General features: G+C 41.5%; 1 protein-coding gene across 3 annotated transcripts; it reads right to left on the reverse strand.

Moving 5' to 3' along the window:
• On the reverse strand, positions 1–17,194 carry LOC105040273 (probable glutamate carboxypeptidase LAMP1). 3 transcript variants are annotated; one of them, XM_029264525.2, is made up of 12 exons: positions 16,152–17,194; positions 15,913–15,980; positions 14,255–14,336; positions 13,968–14,060; positions 13,700–13,852; positions 9,418–9,486; positions 9,173–9,260; positions 2,291–2,374; positions 1,178–1,266; positions 727–843; positions 513–653; positions 1–354 (listed from the first exon to the last, which is right to left on the reverse strand). In XM_029264525.2, exons 1-12 carry the CDS (start codon positions 17,157–17,159, stop codon positions 319–321), a joined length of 2,028 nt encoding a protein of 675 aa, XP_029120358.1. In that variant the 5' UTR covers positions 17,160–17,194; the 3' UTR covers positions 1–318. The 3 variants fall into 3 exon arrangements, with proteins under 3 accessions (XP_029120358.1, XP_029120354.2, XP_029120356.2); XM_029264521.2 differs by having other exon boundaries at positions 1–403; positions 16,152–17,190; XM_029264523.2 differs by lacking the exon at positions 2,291–2,374 and having other exon boundaries at positions 1–403.
• Positions 17,195–17,898: the final 704 nt, after the last annotated feature.

The raw sequence follows: 17,898 nt of genomic DNA on the forward strand, positions 1-17,898 counted from the left end.
TGAAAGAAACCGCTGAATTTGATCCTGACCATTATTTGTTAGTCCCAGCTGTATGGATACCCTAAAAATTTATCTGCTCAAGAAATACAAACAAAGAGCAAGTTTAGATTCCTACCACAATATGTTAACATTAGCGGTACATATTGGTTGCATATATTTCCTAGTAATTCACATGATTGTTAAAAAGCTTTCAGCACCACTTAGATGGATTTGCGAACATTCATGTGAATTTCCCGTTCAAGACTAAAGCTGCTTGGGTCACAGCCCTGGCAACCCTCCACACTTCATGCTGTACAAAACTCCATGAGTCCGAAGTGTTCAAGCTCTTTGCCTTCTCGGTGGCATCATCAATGCCTGGAAATGATTTAGATCCATAACCATCATGCATCGAAGGTCCATAAATCTGTTTAAGATTAGTTTCGGGGCAGGAAAATTAGTACTGTAAAATTTGAGATGCATTTGAAGTTTACAATATTTATGCAATATATATATTTCTAAATGTAAAAACCTACCAGGTGCTTGTACCATTCTCTTCCAAAAAGTCCATCTCTATCAGTAAATGCCCGCTCAGCCATCATCAGCCTATCATTGAGCTCTCTGACTTTCAGGGGATCCTTCCTCCAATTCAATGACAAAAAATTCCTTTCTAGTGCCTGAAAATGCAACAAGACTGTTAATTAAAAACATCAATGATTTTAATTCAATCTTCTTTTGATTCAAGGATACCTTTATCTGGTTGTCTATTTTGGTGGCTGCCTTCTTGAGCTCTTCTATAGACTTGTATAAGGGAGCAAAAGTTACAGGCATCCCCAATGCATCATCTTCTACTATCTTTGTGCTTCTCTGTCAATAAAAGGCACCGTCAGAATCTTCAGCTACCCCATTATACATGAATTTAGATGTTCGCATGTGGTATTTATTCCAATCATGTTGGAAAATATCCAAGTCCTTCATATTGCTGAAGCATGCAGGTAAGCACTTGATCCCCATGTGGTGTTTCCATAAATGTATGCGGAAGCAACAGAGTGCCAGGAGAACTGTTGTCCCAGAAGAAAAGAATATATTGCAGAATACACCTCCAATTGAAACACACACACATATTGATCTCGGTATGTTCAGATAGTTCTGCATATCTGCATGAATTTTTTTACGTTGTGAATAATAGGAGAAGTTATACCTGGAGCTCTGAAGCATAGGAGATGTAATCGAATGGCAAGAACTCCTCATCTGCAAGCCTCAAAGCAACCAGTCCCCAGATGCTTGCCACTATATGAGAAAGAAGAGAGAGAATCAAAATAAATATTCTTATGACCTTGAACTTAGCATGTGTCAATAATTCAGATGGAACAGTTAATAACAAAATCCACAAACACCCTTGATTCTGCCATTGTCGTAAATAACTCATGGTAAAAGGGGTGGAATATGAAAAATTGATGGTTTTCTGTTTCCATTACAGCAACCTTAGCAAAGATCTAGGTGCATAAAATCAGTTTTTAAATTTCATAACAAAAACAAGAAACCTAAAATTCCACAAGATACTAATGTGAAACAGAAATAGGAATTCATCAACATGTAATTTCTAGACCAGGAAAAGGTGCTCTAATACTTCTGACGGTCTGGTTTTGCAAAATTTAGTATGATTAAAACCTCACAAAGATGGATTCCAACCAAAACTGATATTAGCATTATGGCCATAACCAAAAGGGCAATTAGAAAGTCCCCACAGGAAGCATATATATGGACCTCATGGGGGTAAGTCCTTGCAGTGAACAATTGTACAGTGCTTTGGACTTTGGATGTCTGGGCATGATATATACAGCTGGACGTCAAGGCTAATTATTTTAGCTACTAGGATGAGAAGTTGGGGGGTATCTGATTTTGGGGAAATTAATGCCCAGGCCTTGGAGACTTCCATTTAGGGCTTAGGCCATTTTGATGGAATATTTTATTTCTCGCTCTTAGTTTTGTTTGTCATTCTTTTTTGTCCCTGGCCCATGTATAAATGTGTGCAAAACAGGCATAGCTGTCTGTAAAAGGCAAGCCTAACTGTATAGATGTTAAGCAAAATTTGCTCAACGTTTAACAGTAAATGGCAGCCAACAAAAGGGCCAGGAGTTCTACTGAAAAAGAAGGGACAGGAATCAAACATTACTTGGGCTAGGCTGCCAACTAAATTTTTTAATATAAACTGATGCTTCTCGTATGGCACAATAGGGCAACTAAACATCCCCAAAGGTGATGCTGGGATTTTTAAGAACAGCCTGTACTGAAGTTGAATTGCATGGAGTACCTGCTACATGCCTATGGAACATTGGATCTCCAAATTTCTCCATCCATACAAAGTCATCATACATAGAATGATAAACTGGGTATCCTGAAAGAGATGTCAATCCACCATTAAAGATGTTAAAATGAGAAAATACGAGAAAAGTGCTCCTAAAATATATAAGCCTCAGGTTTCTAGCTATGTAATGCAAACAATATTGTACTTTTATGTGATTTCAGTCACAGAAATATTTTATGTTTCTGATTCCTGTTTTGGTTTGTCAAACATACATAAAACAATGTAAGCATGACCTTCAAGTGTAAGAAGATTAGCATCAGGTACAAAATAATATAGGGAAGAAAATACAAGCATCGTAGATAAAGAAGTTCAAGCACTCATGACCCATGAAAAACTAAGAAGGAGATAGTTGCAAATACCTAACACCAACAAAATCTACAGAGTGGACCGTCAAAACCAACAACAACAGCCATCAAAGGAGGAAAATTCAAAGTATACAAATTGTAGAAAAAGGGAAAAAAACTCGCTGCTTTTAAGCAGTAAAGAAGTGCAAATCTGCACCTTTCCCATAAGTTATTTGCCATATAAGAGACAAATTGCCTCCATAAACATAGCCCCATCAAAGTCTATCAAGAATTATCAAGGAATATCAAAGGGAAAATGGAAGAAAAAATATTGCAAGGCTCGGTAGCAAAAGAAACAATTAATCAGCACAAGGCATGCGAACATCAATGTTTGCCTATGAAAATACTCATGCAATAGCCACAGCTGCAACAATGGAGCACCAAAGATGGCATGCATAAAAGGTTACAGCTCACTAGAAAGATAAACTAATCATCAGCACCTACCAGTGAACAAAAGAGGGGGAGAAGAGAGGGGGCAACTACAGTGGTTGTCTAGGTGATAAATAAGGCCATTCAACCTGTTATTATGCATAAAAGAAAAAATTCACTAATGCATAGCCAATTACAATCATTGCCTTGCAAGTTGAAAATCAAACAAATTAAACAAAAACCAAAAAAGAAAAGCTAAAAAAACAAAGGAAAGCCATGGAAACACAAGGAAAAGAAAACGGAAAACACTAGATAATGGCAAAGTGCAAATCAGGGAAGAAAAACACCAACTAATCTGCAAATAATGATAGGAAACATCTATCAGCACACCATTCTAAAAGCTGGTAAGCCTTTTTTTCTTTTTTTTTGATGGAAAAGGGAAGCAATTAATTGCCACCCGGCTTTTATCCAGATGGATATGTACTACGAAAAAGGTATACAAGAATAGAGCAAAGAGAAAAGTATCAAGGAGGACATGCTCCTCCAAGCAAGAGCATTGAGGTTACAGCAACGGTCAAAAAAATAGGAATATGCTCATCTGCATGTGACTAAAAACTGGTAAGCCTTATTATAGATTGTTACACAGGAAATAAAAAGGATAAAAGTATGTGTTAATCATCAAGCAAAACAAATAGCATATGAGGGAAAAAAATAGGAAAATAGAGGAAGATCACTCCAAACCAAGGAACCAATCGCCGGATGAAGAGTTTACTCAATTCTTGTAACCCCATGGCAACAAACTCTCCCTTGGCCTCACTGTTGGTGCATGTGTGGTGCTCCCAAGCCTTGGGAGGCCAGAAAAGAAGCCATTGACTTGGCTCTAGGATTCTAGGACCGGTTTGGATCCTAGGACTAGGACCGGTTTAGTCCTAGGGTGGAGGTTCAACCTTCACGGTCATGAGGCCCTGGTTTGTGGGTCACATGGGGGCTAATCCAAGTTTTGACCAGGTTTGGGTCCATGAGGTTGAGTGCATGATCAGACCATGGGTGTACATGGGTTTGGATGAGTATATTCGGATTGGGTTAGCCTAAAAAATTTTTGGACTAGGATTTTGATCCACATATATAGGTGTGTGTGTACATTGTAACCTTAATTTGATAAGTGAATCAAAATGACTCTTTCTCCCTAGCCTCTCCCTCTCTCTATGGTCTTTGCACACCGCCTGAGGCAGCCAAAGGGGCTTCACGCGAGGAGGAAGGGGGGCACCTCCCTCAAACCCTAGCGCCTAGGGTTTTGGAGGGGCACCACATCATGTAGGCGCCTCTTTTGTGTGGCCGCCTAAGATCCCATCTCCTAGGTCTCCACGCCTCTTCTTCTCTGCTGGTTGGGGACTTGAAGAAGGATGTTTTCATATCTGGAACGAAGGATTTCAGATCTGATATTGACAAGGTTTAGGGAGAGGAAGAACAAGATGAAGACGGGCAAAGACTGCAGTTTTGCAGAAGGCTGCAGGGTCTCTCTCTTTCGTGCAGTATAGCTCCAATTGTTGGATGCCCCAATGCCTTAATTTCTAGGAGGATGATCAGGTGATCTCATGGGGAGGTTTGGGCTCCGATTTGGTTCAGATCAGAGGTGTGTAGGGGCCAAGATGGAGTGCACAAGTAAAGGCTGCGGTTTGGGAGATGCTGCTATGGAGTCTTAGTCCAACAAGGACTCCTCATTAAGGTTTCAGGTCTAGATCTGATAGCCCCAAGGTATTACGCCTCAAGCCCTGATTCTTAGGGTGTTAGGGGTGGAAGATCCGATCTAGAGGTGCATCCCAGATCCCTACAAGCAGGAGAGATGCAAACTAGATCGCTGCTGTAGGGTTCTTGATGCGCAGCGATCTAGGACATGAAGTTTGCTGCCCCTAAAGAATTCGGATCGCCACGGACTCTTGCAAAGGGCTTTGTCGCAGATCTCCTCAGATCCATGCAAGTGTATGGTGGTCCTAACAATTGATATCAGAGTCTGGTGAAGCATGGAAGCAAAGGAGAAGTCATACAGGATGAAATCAAAAATCTACTGAAACAAAACCTGATTGCAGGCCAATGTTTCTTCTCTCTGCTGGTCCCAGATTTTTAGAACCTGATGAGACTCCTACACGAGATAGAAGGCAAGGAGAGGAGCCCCTAAGGGTTAGATTTCGAGGGAAGTAGGGAGAAGCACCCAAGAAGGGAGGAAGAAGGTTGCTGAAATTCTATTTTAGGTTTGGTGAAATCTGCACACCTATTCCACAGTATGCCTCGGATCCATCTTTGTTTTTACTGTGGTTTGGCCAACCTAGAGCAGCAGGTTGAAGGTAGAGGTTGAGAGGCTTGATGGGAAGGAAAGCTTTTCGGAGTGGAAGGTTTGGGTGCATATTTTGCTGGTCCAACTTTGGTTGGATGCGGTCTTGCAGGAAAGGCCGAGATGTATAACAACAGGCGATGGAGTTCGCTGGTTGGGAGGGCATGCTCATGTGTTAGGGGGCTATTTGGTGGATGAGTGATTGGTAGGATTGGCATGCTGGAGGAGAGGTTCTCCAAGGGATAATGGTTGAGGTGGAGCTGAAGAAGCGATTATACAATTTTCGGATGTAGGAAGGTGGAGAAGTAGTCGGGGTGCATTCAACAATTCAACCAGAGCATGAATTTGCAGAGCCTTAAGATGATGGACATGACTGATCCACATAGCGTCATAGCTGGTTCAGAGGAAGAGGTCTTCTGGTGGTTTCGTAGGGATTTGCGGAGTATGGAAGATCCAAAATGGAAGCAGCGACAGCGGAGGTTTAGCAGGAGGTCCAGCAGGGCAGCGCTGGGCAGCTGATCTCAGATTAGATTTTGTCTTCTACTAAGACATCGGAGGAGTCGTGATTCAGGTGGAGCACCGGCCAGAGGTGCCTCCAAAGGTGGAGGATGATTTGGCATAGGTTTAGAGCCGAGGGGTGCAAGGATGGAGCCAGATTCTAGGACCAATGGCGGTGATGCACAGCATGATTCTATGCAGGATGTGCGGACATCAGAGAGCCGTGGCTCCAGGGAGATCGAGTTAGATAGTTCGTTTACAGCAAAAGAGGATCTGGATACCTATCAGGAGGATGAGGCGAGCCTCGAGTGAGATAGGTGGGTCTGAATTCGGACAGAATTTGAGCTCAGTTCCTCCAGGAGAAGCTGAAGCAACAGTTGGTGCAGTGCAGAGGAAGACGCCGACATATCACAGGAGGGTGTCCGGATACAAGCAAGGGTCTTTAGCCCAGATGGAGGCGGTCATCTCTGAGGTCTCCAGGGAAGCTTCAGGGCTGAAGGGTTTGGCATCGACGATAGAGGTTTGCACAGGAAGCTGTCAGGACGTGCAACGGTAGTAAAATCGTGCAGAGGTTTGCCAAGGCTTGGGGGCACCAAGGTGGAAATTGTTGGTGCATATGTGGTGCTTCCAAACCTTGGGAGGTCAGGAAAGGAGCCATGGACTTGGCTCCAGGATTCTAGGACTAGTTTAGGCCCTAGGGCTAGGACCAATTTGATCCTAAGGTGGAGGTTCAATCTCCACGATCATGAGGCCTTAGTTTGTGGGTCTTATGGGAGCTAATCCAAGTTTGGACCAGATTTGGATCCATGGGATTGAGTGCATGATCAGACCACGAACGTACGTGGATTTGGATAAGTGCATTCGGATTGGATTAGCCTAGAGAGTTTTTGGAGTAGGATTTTGATCCATATATATGTGTATATATATGTATATTTTTATCCTAATTTGATAAGTGAATCAAAGTGACTCTTTCTCCCTAACCTCTCCCTCTCTCTCTTTGGTCTTTGCATGTCGCCCAAGGAGGCAGCCAAAAGGGCTTCACGTGAGGAAGAAAGGGGGTGCCTTCCTCAAACCCTAGCGCCTAGGGTTTTGGAGGGGGCACCCCATCATGTGGATGCTACCTTTGTGTGGCCACCCAAGATCTCATCTCCCAGGTCTCCATGCCTCCTTTTTTCTGCTGGTTGGAGGTTTGAAGAAGGATGTTTTCAAATTTGACATGAAGGATTTCAGATCTGGTATCGACAAGATTCAGATAGAGAAAAAATAAGGTGAAGACGGGAAAAGACTACAGATTTGCAGAATGTTGCAGGATCTCTCTCTCTTCTGGGGTATAGCTCTAGTTGTTGGATGCCTCAATGCCCTAATTTTTAGGAGGATGATCAGATGATCTCATAGGGAGGTTTGGGCTTTAATTTGGTTCAAATTAGAGGTGTGTAAGGGCCAAGATGGAGCACACAAGTAAAGACTACGGTTTGGGAGATGCTGTCATGGAGTCCTAGTCCAACAAGGACTCCTCATCAAGATTTCAAGTTCAGATCTGATAGTCCCAAGGTACCACGCCTCAAGCCCTAGTTCTTAGGGTGTTAGGGGTGGAAGATCAGATCTATAGGTGCGTCCTAAGTGGGAGATGCAAACTAGGTTGCTGCTGCAGGATTCTTGGTGCACAGCGATCTAGGGCATGAAGTTTGCTGCCCCTAAAGAGTCCGGATCACCATAGACTCTTGTAGAGGGCTTTGTCGTAGGTCTTCTCAAATCTACGCAAGTGCATGGCGATCCTAACACCCACAAGCAGCAAGAAAAAAAATAACAACCAAGACCAACTATACACACCAGGTACTAGCATGAAGAGCAACGGAGACCACGTTTTAAAAACAAGTCAAAAGAATGGAAGAGGCAATAAACAAGTATAACTATGAAAACCACCAAGAATAACCACCAAAACTCATCATCATAATGGAGCACATACCATAAGCCCCAATGCCCAAGACCACCTAATCTAACAGCAACATCTGGAAGATTACAAACAGAGAGCAAAGAATACCAAAAATAGGTAAGGCAACACAAAGGCAGCAAAAAGAAACTAACCGGCTAATGCCCACGTTAAACCAAAGTTAAAATTACTGTTTTCAAACCATTATTTAATGAGGAATAGTTGGCACAAACATCCCACAATGTCAAATGCCTAATTACTCCTCAGTCTCCACCAACTAGCACATGGCTCAGCTCAGCGAGCTAGGGTTAGTTCCTCTCAATCTCCTCCACATCAGCACAAGGCTCCATGCACCAAACCAAGGCTCAACCCAGGAAGAAAAATATAAGCCATATGCATACTGAACCCAAACTTCAGCAATGAACAAAAAATAATTAACTATTTTAATGGAAGAAGCATTTCATCAAACAGATGATGCTCAAAAACAATCTACACTAGCCCTTGGAACACAAGGGAAAAATCGTCAAACACATGACGGTCAGCGCTACTTCACAAAACCAACACAGCATATCATGCTTGCCCAACAATGGATGTTCGAAGATCCAGACCTCAATTAAAAGGGACCCTAACCAAAATCCTGCCCACTAACAAAATGACCGGATTTGTTTGGGCCAATCCACTGCTAAAAAAACAACACGTCACTAAAACAATGGGGCAAAGCATAGCCACTTATCAAAGAATCACCACCCTAACCTAGAATCCTAGACACCAACCCCACCATCCTAATGGGTGAAACAATTTGTCGAACACATGATGCTCAACCGAACAAACAGCAAAGAACACTGCTGCCAACACAATCAAAAAAAACAAGAAGCAACTGAACGGGAATTACTGATCCTACCCAACTAATAACGGCAACCGAGAGCCGCCTATGCCTTATCAATGAGGACCACGCTAACCTTTGGATCACCAAGGGAACGCACATAAAGCCGCAGCAATGTAAATTTGTAGCCCAGCCAGACCTCTCCGGCCGCCCAATCCCACGGCTCCAAACCTTAACCGTCCCAAAAAAAAAAAAAACAGCAAGCGAAGGAACACAATGGCCGTAAAACACAGAAGGACATGGCTGGAATTATACCTAAATGTCGACGGGAAAATTATAATAAGAAAAACAATGTGCCCCACAGCCTATCCTTGGAATATCGTAGTGACTTTATATCTACAGAATAATGGTTAGATCAATGTTCAAGCATACTAATAAAACTTTTTTGTATATTATTATATCCCAGCCAAGTAAGGTTATGAAAAGAGATAATGATAGAAAAATGTGGTTCAGAATTTTGAAAGATGATAGTTACCTCCTCCAAAAATCATATCAACTGATGGAACTCCGACGTGTTGGAGAAAAGCTGCATAATCTGATCCTCTACCACCTAATCTCCCAATCTTTGATGGACCAAGGGAAATGTTGTTTTTTAGTTATCGAGTATCAAAACTAAAATTAAATCGGGATAAATATAAATACATATTATTTTCTCTGGAAATGCATCAAAGTTAAGACAACTTTTAGCATGGAAGAAAAAAAACAAATTTAACTACTTACCAGCGAAGAATAATTAGATGCAATCCATGATTCGTATAATGTCTGAGAGGAATTGTCCGGATCTTGAACCTTAACAATAAAAAAAAATAACAAATCTTGTTAAGTTTTATATAGAGAAAAGGCTGGTGATATAAATGCAAGGTCTTTTTTGCAATAATTTCTAAAATTCATCAGCTTATACACACTACTGCAGTTAAGATCAAAGATTTCTCTTACCATATGCACAAAATTACTCCCATATCTACAACTGTCTGTGCACTGTCTACTTAAACTAATGTTTCTTGAACCGTGATGCTGTTCTAAGTTTAAGTTTTATAATGCAATTAGATTTTATGTTTGTTAAGTCAAAAAAAATTGACAAGACATGACAATTTCATGTTGGAATTTATCCAATTAAATCCATCTAGATGTGATCCACACTAACATATATGAAAATTTATTTTAATTATTTTAATCTGATATAAACCCTCATTCAAAATAAGTCTTCGATATGATGATGGCATATATTTTATAGGGATAGTGATAAAGTTAAATTCTACGTAACTGTAGTGGAGATAATGTCCATCTTAATCTTCCTAATTGACTTTGATATTGTCTCTAATGGATGAGATATGTTATAAAAGGATAGCTTATAGAATTGGTCCCTAATTCATCTAAGTGTGTTTGTGAGGTCCTTCTCATCGAAATACTCGGAGTTGGACCCGTGCCAAGTGCTTCTAACATTCTCTTGATTACAATTAGATTAATTTCGAAGATCAAGACATCAATAATTTCATCTTCATATAAATTTTATTGTCCCATATAGTTTAATATCATGGGATCAAAGTTTAGAATTATTAGGCTTGAAAATTGAAATCTTTTATTTCCTTAAATTAATTGCTCATAAAAGATCTCATGGAAATAGACGTATTACCAACCACCCTAGTTGGTTGTCATGAGTGATGCCAACCATTAAACCCATCTAAGAACTAAGTAGTACCCAGACCTCATGGCCACAATAAAGAAGGCCTTTTATTTTATTTTATTTTATTTTATTTTATTTTATGGGGGGCGGGGGCCTTATAAAATCAGTGTAAATTTTTTATAAAAAATCAAAAGGGAGAGAAAAAAAAAAAGAGACGAAGGTGGATCTCCCACCATCATCCTCCACCCCCTCCGATGAGGATGGCTAGAATGGGCATCTGTTCCATTCCCACCATCATACCCTCTTCGATAGAGATGGTCATGCAATGCATCAATCAGTGGCATCCTGGCACTCCCACTGGCCAGTCAATGTTGTTTCCTATTGACAAGAAAGCAGGTTGATAGCATCAAAAACCACTCCCAAAGGAATATTATCCCATCGGTAACTGCTCTTAAGGAGGGTACCTAGGGACGTTGGCCAACAGCACCAACTCCCAGGGGAAGCACCAAACTGGATCAGCCTCCAAGTTCTCCATTCTTCCCTTTTCTCCGTTGATCTCCCGTCGAATCGGCCAACCGCCATCGAGCCATCATTCAAGAGGCCGATTTGGACCTATGCCCCACCGATTGGATTGAACGGTGGCTCACTGTGAGAGATTAGCTGACAAAAAGCCACCATTTTTGGTGGTGTGCCTCCAGCGCTCCCACTCGAAAGAGGAAGATGAAGAGGAAGAAGGGAAAGGTTATGTGGCATTAGATTTCGGGGTTCAACCCAAAACCCGGATCCATATACACCATTGCCAGGTATCCAATAAAAGGTTCACATTCGACCTAGTAAACCATTAGTCCTTTAATCAATTGGCTGAACCAAATTAAAAAGTAGTTTACTTTGAGTTTATTATGGTTCACATTTAGGGGGTGTTTGATGCACGATCGAAATCGAAATAAAAATTGAAATGAATTGGAATTAGAATCAGAATGGCCTAATCCTCCGAAATATTTGGTTCGCATCCAGAATCGGAATAGATGATTCCCATTGTTGTTATTTGGTTCATATAAAGATAAGAATCAGTCAACTTAAATTTTTATTTTTATTCTTAACTAAATTTTTTAACAATTAATTATTTTAAAAATTAATATTAAATAAAAATTAAACATAATAATAATATCTTTAATTTTTTTTAAAAAAATATCATTTAAAAAAATGCTCAGAGCAAAATTAAGCAATTACCATGAGATATGAAGAATAGATCATATCAAGTATTATTATGAAACATAAATGTGTACTTTAAATATCATCGTGTTCATCAGAGTGGCAACGGGAGAAGAAAGACAGGAACTGAAAGTCATACAGACATTTTATCAAATGTTCATTGTGCATTAAGCAAGTTCACGCCCAACTTTGCCCAACAGTAGAGGAAAGACAGAGCACCTCTTCCCATCCCATCCTTCTTTGCCCAATGTCCTTATGGATGGGATTGCAACTTAGCCAAGGTGCCATCTCTAGCATCTTAGGAGCGATGTGCCATCCCTCCTCTTTTCCCCCTATCTGAAACCTTGGAGTCCAAGAAGATTTTGGATACTTTTCCGGCCACCCACGTCATGTCCAGCTACACCGCTGCATCTGCCTCCCCATATTGCAATGCCACCTGGACCAGGTCCTCCATCGCCTCTACTGTGTATGAGTCCTGCAACCTCCGATCCACCCACCGCCGCACCCTCCCTTGCTGCTCTTGCTTGGAGGAGTCCTCTTCCAGGTGTATGATCTCTCTCGCCGTCTCGATGAGGGAGATCCTGTGGACATCCTTTCCCTCCTTATCAAACTGGTACTTGAGTGGCTTGTCGTCAGAGAGGAGCTCCAGGAGCACCACACCGAGGGCGTAGACGTCGGACCGCCACGAGATGTTCCCACCGACGAGCAGCTCCGGTGCCATGTACCCCTTGGACCCCTTGATCTTCATCCGACCGCTGTCCGCTCTTCTCATCTCCTGCTCCGCACCTCCAACAATCTCCACCTCGTAGTCCACCGACCACACCTGCTGCCTCCTCACTAGCGAAGAAAGGGGCTAGGAGGACGTCGTGCTCAAACCAGATCCGACAGTAGACGTCGGTGGTGGTGTTTTTCCGCTCGATGGAGGAGCGGGAGATGGCCTTGAGGGTGAGGACCTCAGGAGAGGAAGAGGAGCGGATGAGGAAGATGATTTTTTTTTTTTAATCTCATTCCATTAGAATAAGTTTTGACTCAGTTAGAATGAGTCCGGATTTAATTATGAAAGAGATGGATCATTCCCATTCCTTTCAGGAATGAGAATCGGAATGTGACTCCTCCAAACCAAACAGTTGGAATGAAAGTCATCCATTCTGATTTTCATTCTAGACCTTAATTATCCCAACCAAACACCCTCTTAATTGTCTGTTTACATATTACTTGATTAATTCTATCTGATTGGACCAAAACGGATGCATTATTCATTTAATTTAGCTACCGTTCATGTGAACTGAATCCGGCTTGGGTTCATTTGAACTAGAAAGGACTGATCTGCAATGGAATAAAGCGATAGGGATCTATGAATAGTTTTAAGGGATTTATTTGTAAATATCTTTTTACAATTAAGGACAGTGGAGATATGTATGCAATATGATGCTTAATTACATCTGTTTTGCAAATTATATGCTTAATTTGTGTGATATTTAATTTATTTATGTGCAAAGAAAGTATTGCAGGCCTAATTTCATGTTTCTGACGACCAATTATTTATATTTTCACATCATATTTCGCATCTAAAGTTGATTGACACAATTTATAAAGCATTGAAAGTTTTTATTTGATCAATTGCTCGGTGATCACTAAAGTGATTACGGACATAAAAAATCAAAAATTTTTGTTAATATATAATTATGAATAAATATAATTAATCCAATGAAATTTTATTAGTGTCATAATTGCATTTAAGCTATTGAAATATTAAGTGTTTTTAAAGGAATATCTTCATGTTTAATAGTTAGATGAATAAAATGGCAGATGTATTGAATCAAGTGGCACTTTCATGACTAAAGGTGTGGTGTTTACTTGTAATCGTGGTGGATATAACTCATATTTCTAACTAACTTTAATACTATATCTGATGCATGAGATACGTGAGATACGCCATGAAAGAACACTATACGGACATGATCCCTAACTCATCTAAGAGTACTCGTGAGATCCTTCTCATCCAGAATACTCAGGTTCGAAAAATCAAGGTGCCACTCGTAGGCGGCGAGGAGCACATCCAGATTTTTTTGTACTTGCAATCAGACTGGTTTTGAAGGTCAAGATGCCAATGACTTCGTCTTCATGTAGATTTTATTATCTCATATGGTTCAATATGGCAATTACCTTTTTACTCGCTTGTTTGAGCAGCTCATCAAGTTGCGGAGTTGCAAAGGCTTGGAATCCAGGACCAGAGACTGCACAATCAACATTCAGATAAGCAACAGCTCTTGAAGCTAACATCTCCCTGTTCTCTTCAACCCATTCTGTTGAACCTATCTGCAGAAAAGCACAGCAGTAACAAAAATTTCAAGTTAACATTACAGTGACGGTGCGTGCATATGTGTGCATGTGTGTGTGTGTGTGTGTGTGAGAGAGAGAGAGAGAGAGAGACCAAGCCATATTCTTCTGCATCCCAGTTGCATATAATAATGGTTCGTCGAGGTCTCCATCCTTTCTTTTGCAGTTTCCCAAACCTCTGAGCTACCTAGAAAAAAGAATTTAGGTAACAAGCTTATGTGCATTATCAGTTGGTCACCAAGATGCATGAATGCGATATGTCAAAACAACACATTAATCAGCCAAATGAGCTGATGATTCATCCTGAGAATATTATTTAGCCCAAAGTGATACAGCTTTTGGATGAAGTATGACTGTAAGAGGCTTCTAGATTAGAGCTACCTCAAGCAAAGCTGCAGTTCCGCTGCTAGGGTCAACTGCTCCAAAAGTCCATGCATCACGATGATTACCTAGGAGAACATACCTGCAGGTATCACCAGATGATGCTAAAGTAGATCAACTTTTATCGCTGTATTTGATTTGTGCTAGTTTGAAGGATAGAAATAACTACCATACACCTCGAACTGCATGCTTTGCAGAATTCTAGGCAAATAATATATCCTTTTTAGGAAGGATCAAACAATGGTATAGTTAACAAGAAGACGATGATAACAAATAATAATTATAATAATAAGAAGAAGAAGAAGGGTTATAGCTCAGATATAACCCACCTATGCATGTATAATAGTATGATTATAAAAAAGTTCTAGCTGTCAGAAGCACAACCATACGTGCAAAAATTCAGGCGTCCATGCATGCATACTTACAATTAATGAGTGTTATATTAAATTCTGATTATAGGTGGTCCCGCATCACCACTTTATGCCCAACAGTAAGTTTTAAACCAGCTGCTTTTGCATCCAGAGTTGCTTCTTTTTTTTTGCCATCCCATACGTATCAAGAAAGTATGATATCACCAGTTTGGTCTCACATGCTCATGTGCTATTCTAGATGAAAATCTGTGAAGGATGGACGAATGATAAGTTTCTTTTCAGAACTTCACCAATCTCATAACATGAACATACCAAACTTGATCTCTTTAACCTCTGGAAAGTTTTCCAGAGTAGCTTTAACTCCTCAAAAGTGGTTGATCATTTTCCACTCCAACAGTTTCTGTATATGTTAGACATACAAAGATTCAGTGGTGCATTCTAGATAAAAGTCATCAAGTCAACAGTCTGAAATCGACATGCATTCATGTTATCTAAGCAATTGTGCCCAACTTCTGATGCAGAGAAACATGGAAATGGTCCTTGAAAGAGGTTTTAACACCCAGTTAAGTCTTTCCAGAAATTTTTGCACGGTAGGTTTTGCACTTCTCCTCTAAACAACAACTTTTAGACTGGAGCAAGCATTGATATCATATACTCAAGCTCATTTTATGTACTTTGACATGGGCTGGCAAATCAGACTACATATTCCCATGATTTTAGCAGCCCAAAGAAAATGCTCAACCACAAAACCACACTCCTCAAAAATTTGACAGGGATATGGATCATTCAAATTCCATCAACTGGCCACCAAATTCTATCTAGATCATTAAGCATGCTCCGCTATTAAGTCCAATCATAAGACCCATTTCCAATTTCCAACAACGCTCGGACCATGTTACTCCAAAACCACAAATCTCTTCTGTTGTATCTGACAAATGCATGAATGCACTTTTCATAAACGTTGCAGAATTATTATTATTATTATTTTAGTCCTCTTCTACATGTTCTAGGCAGCATCTCTATCTAACTGAAATATTAGTTACATAATTCCTCCCATGCTAAATTATTCCTTTCCGTTTTTCACTGTTTGCTAACATACAAAGAAATTTGGAATTAACCATTTGGGTCCCTACACATTATTTTATACTCTCCGCCAACCACAAATAGTCGGAGAATCCTGAAATTTGTTCAAGTTATATAATTTTAATAAACTACAAGAAAAATAAATTTAGCTCCAAATAACCATGACGATTGGCATATTGAAATAATACAAGTGACAAAACTTACCTGTCCGGTTCTTCTTCCCCTTCGATCACAGCAAAGACATTCTGGATTGTTGCCAGTGTTTCATTTCCCTAACTTATCAAAGAACCATGCCATAAGTGATTGAGCCGACCAGTGACATTTCGGCAAACATACCACCATGCAAGTCCAAAAAAGGACAAAAAATTAGAAGAGAGAGATCATCTAGAAGAAACCTAGCGATCACCATCAATACGATGGTCCCAACTGACACTCCAACTTACAATGAACGTGAGGTTGAGGAACCCCGGACCGGGCCCGAGCCGGTACAGGGGCGCCCCCTCACCGCCCTGCCAATCATCGGCCGCCACCTGTCCCCCGATGGTCCTCAGGATCGCCTCCCCGTCCCGGGCTGATACCGGCAGCGATGGGATCCCCGGCCCCAGCCCGCTCGCCGCCATCTCGGCCGCGCTCCACCGCTCACACCCGCTGGTGCTCGCCCACCCGGGCGTCGTCGGGTCGCCAACCGCCCGGTACGTCGTCCCCACCTGCACACCGCTGGCCGGCATCCCCGGTCCCTCTGGGAATCGCCCCCGCCCGCCACCGCCGTAGTCCTTGGCGTCCGTGAACACCACCGCCGCTGCCGCCCCGGCGTCCTTCGCGTTCTTTAGAATGTCCCCGCGAAATATCTCACCGTACCTAGCTAGGACCACCGCCCCGGTGACGTTCACACCCGCGACCCTCAGGGCGGCAAAGTCCTCCAGGCGGCCGTAGTTGGCGTAGGCAGCCGGGCCGGCGGTGGCGCCAGAGCTGGCGTAGGCGTGGAAGGTGGGGAGCACCTCCGCCGCCACGTCGGCATAGGGGTCGCCGGGGTAGATCTCCTGGACGAGGTCGAAGGCGAGGATGGGGCCCGGCAAAGGCGGAGGGAAGGGGGAGAGGATGAGGGAGCGGCGGATGGGGTAGTTGAGAAAGACGTCGTATGACACAGAGTAGGCGGGAAGGGAGGAGGAGGAGAGAACGGCGAGGACGTAGGCGGCGGCAGCAGCGTTTGCCGCGGTCCCGGCGACGTGGGGACGGCGGGTAAGGGCGAGGAGGTGGCGGGCGGCGGTGGCGTTGTCGGAGAAGGAGAGGAAGAGAGAGTGGCAGGTGGATTTGGAGGGGGGAGAAATAGTGAGGTAGAGGATGAGAAGGGTGGTGATGGCAGTGAGCAGAACTCGCGCGGTGGCAGATCTGGTGATGGCGGCGGCGGTGGCGGAGTGAGTGAGAAGTGTTTTTTCTACGAGGCGAGGCATTTCCTCTCTCTCCCCACCTCCCTCTGGAATGAGTTTTGAAAGGTGGGCGGGCTGAAAAACTATATAAATTAAACCATGTTGGTTATTAAATACAATATAACCAATAGATAAAAAAAAAAAAGAAAAAACTACCCATTGGTACGTATCACAAGATCATAGGACTACAATCATTCAAAAATCTTAAAGATATATAAGATGAGCACAACACAATTAATAAAACTATAGAAATTAAATTTTATTAAAATCATTCAAAAGTCTTAAAGAAATATAAAATGAGCACAATAACTAATAAACTATATAAATTAAATCATATTATTTTAAGAACTCAACAATTAGTTATTTCATGTATCTGATTACATCATTACAGTAGTGACCTATGCTTAGAAGGTCTTGTAATAGTTTGCATTTTCTTTTTTTAAGCAAAAAAATAGTTAATATTTTAATCATTTTAGTATTTCAAAAAGCAAACTAATCATATTTCATTACTTACATAATAAAAAAAATCTAAGATTACATAACACGCAAGGTTAGATATCATGTAAATATTTTTTATTTATAGACCTTCCAAACACCTTACATCTATATTATTAATTTAAGATCAAAAGATAGCAACCATATTAGAGAAAAGAAAGGTGGGAGCCAGCGTTACATCACGACATATAAAAAATACAAAAATACCTTTCAGCCCTAAAAGCTAGCTAATCATCCCTTCTTCTTTTTTTTTTTGTGTGTTCTTGAG

This window comes from Elaeis guineensis, chromosome 2, assembly GCF_000442705.2.
Source record: "Elaeis guineensis isolate ETL-2024a chromosome 2, EG11, whole genome shotgun sequence".
In the NCBI taxonomy this organism is placed as follows: domain Eukaryota; kingdom Viridiplantae; phylum Streptophyta; class Magnoliopsida; order Arecales; family Arecaceae; genus Elaeis; species Elaeis guineensis.

Bases quoted from the DNA above. Each gene is read 5' to 3' on its own strand.
- LOC105040273 (XM_029264521.2), bottom strand. From the start codon at position 17,159: ATGCCTCGCCTCGTAGAAAAAACACTTCTCACTCACTCCGCCACCGCC. The intron at 14,337-15,912 runs GTAAGTTTTGTC...TGATACCTGCAG, and splicing joins GGGGAAGAAGAACCGGACAG to GTATGTTCTCCTAGGTAATC. The intron at 14,061-14,254 runs GTAGCTCTAATC...TCTTTTTTCTAG, and splicing joins GAACTGCAGCTTTGCTTGAG to GTAGCTCAGAGGTTTGGGAA.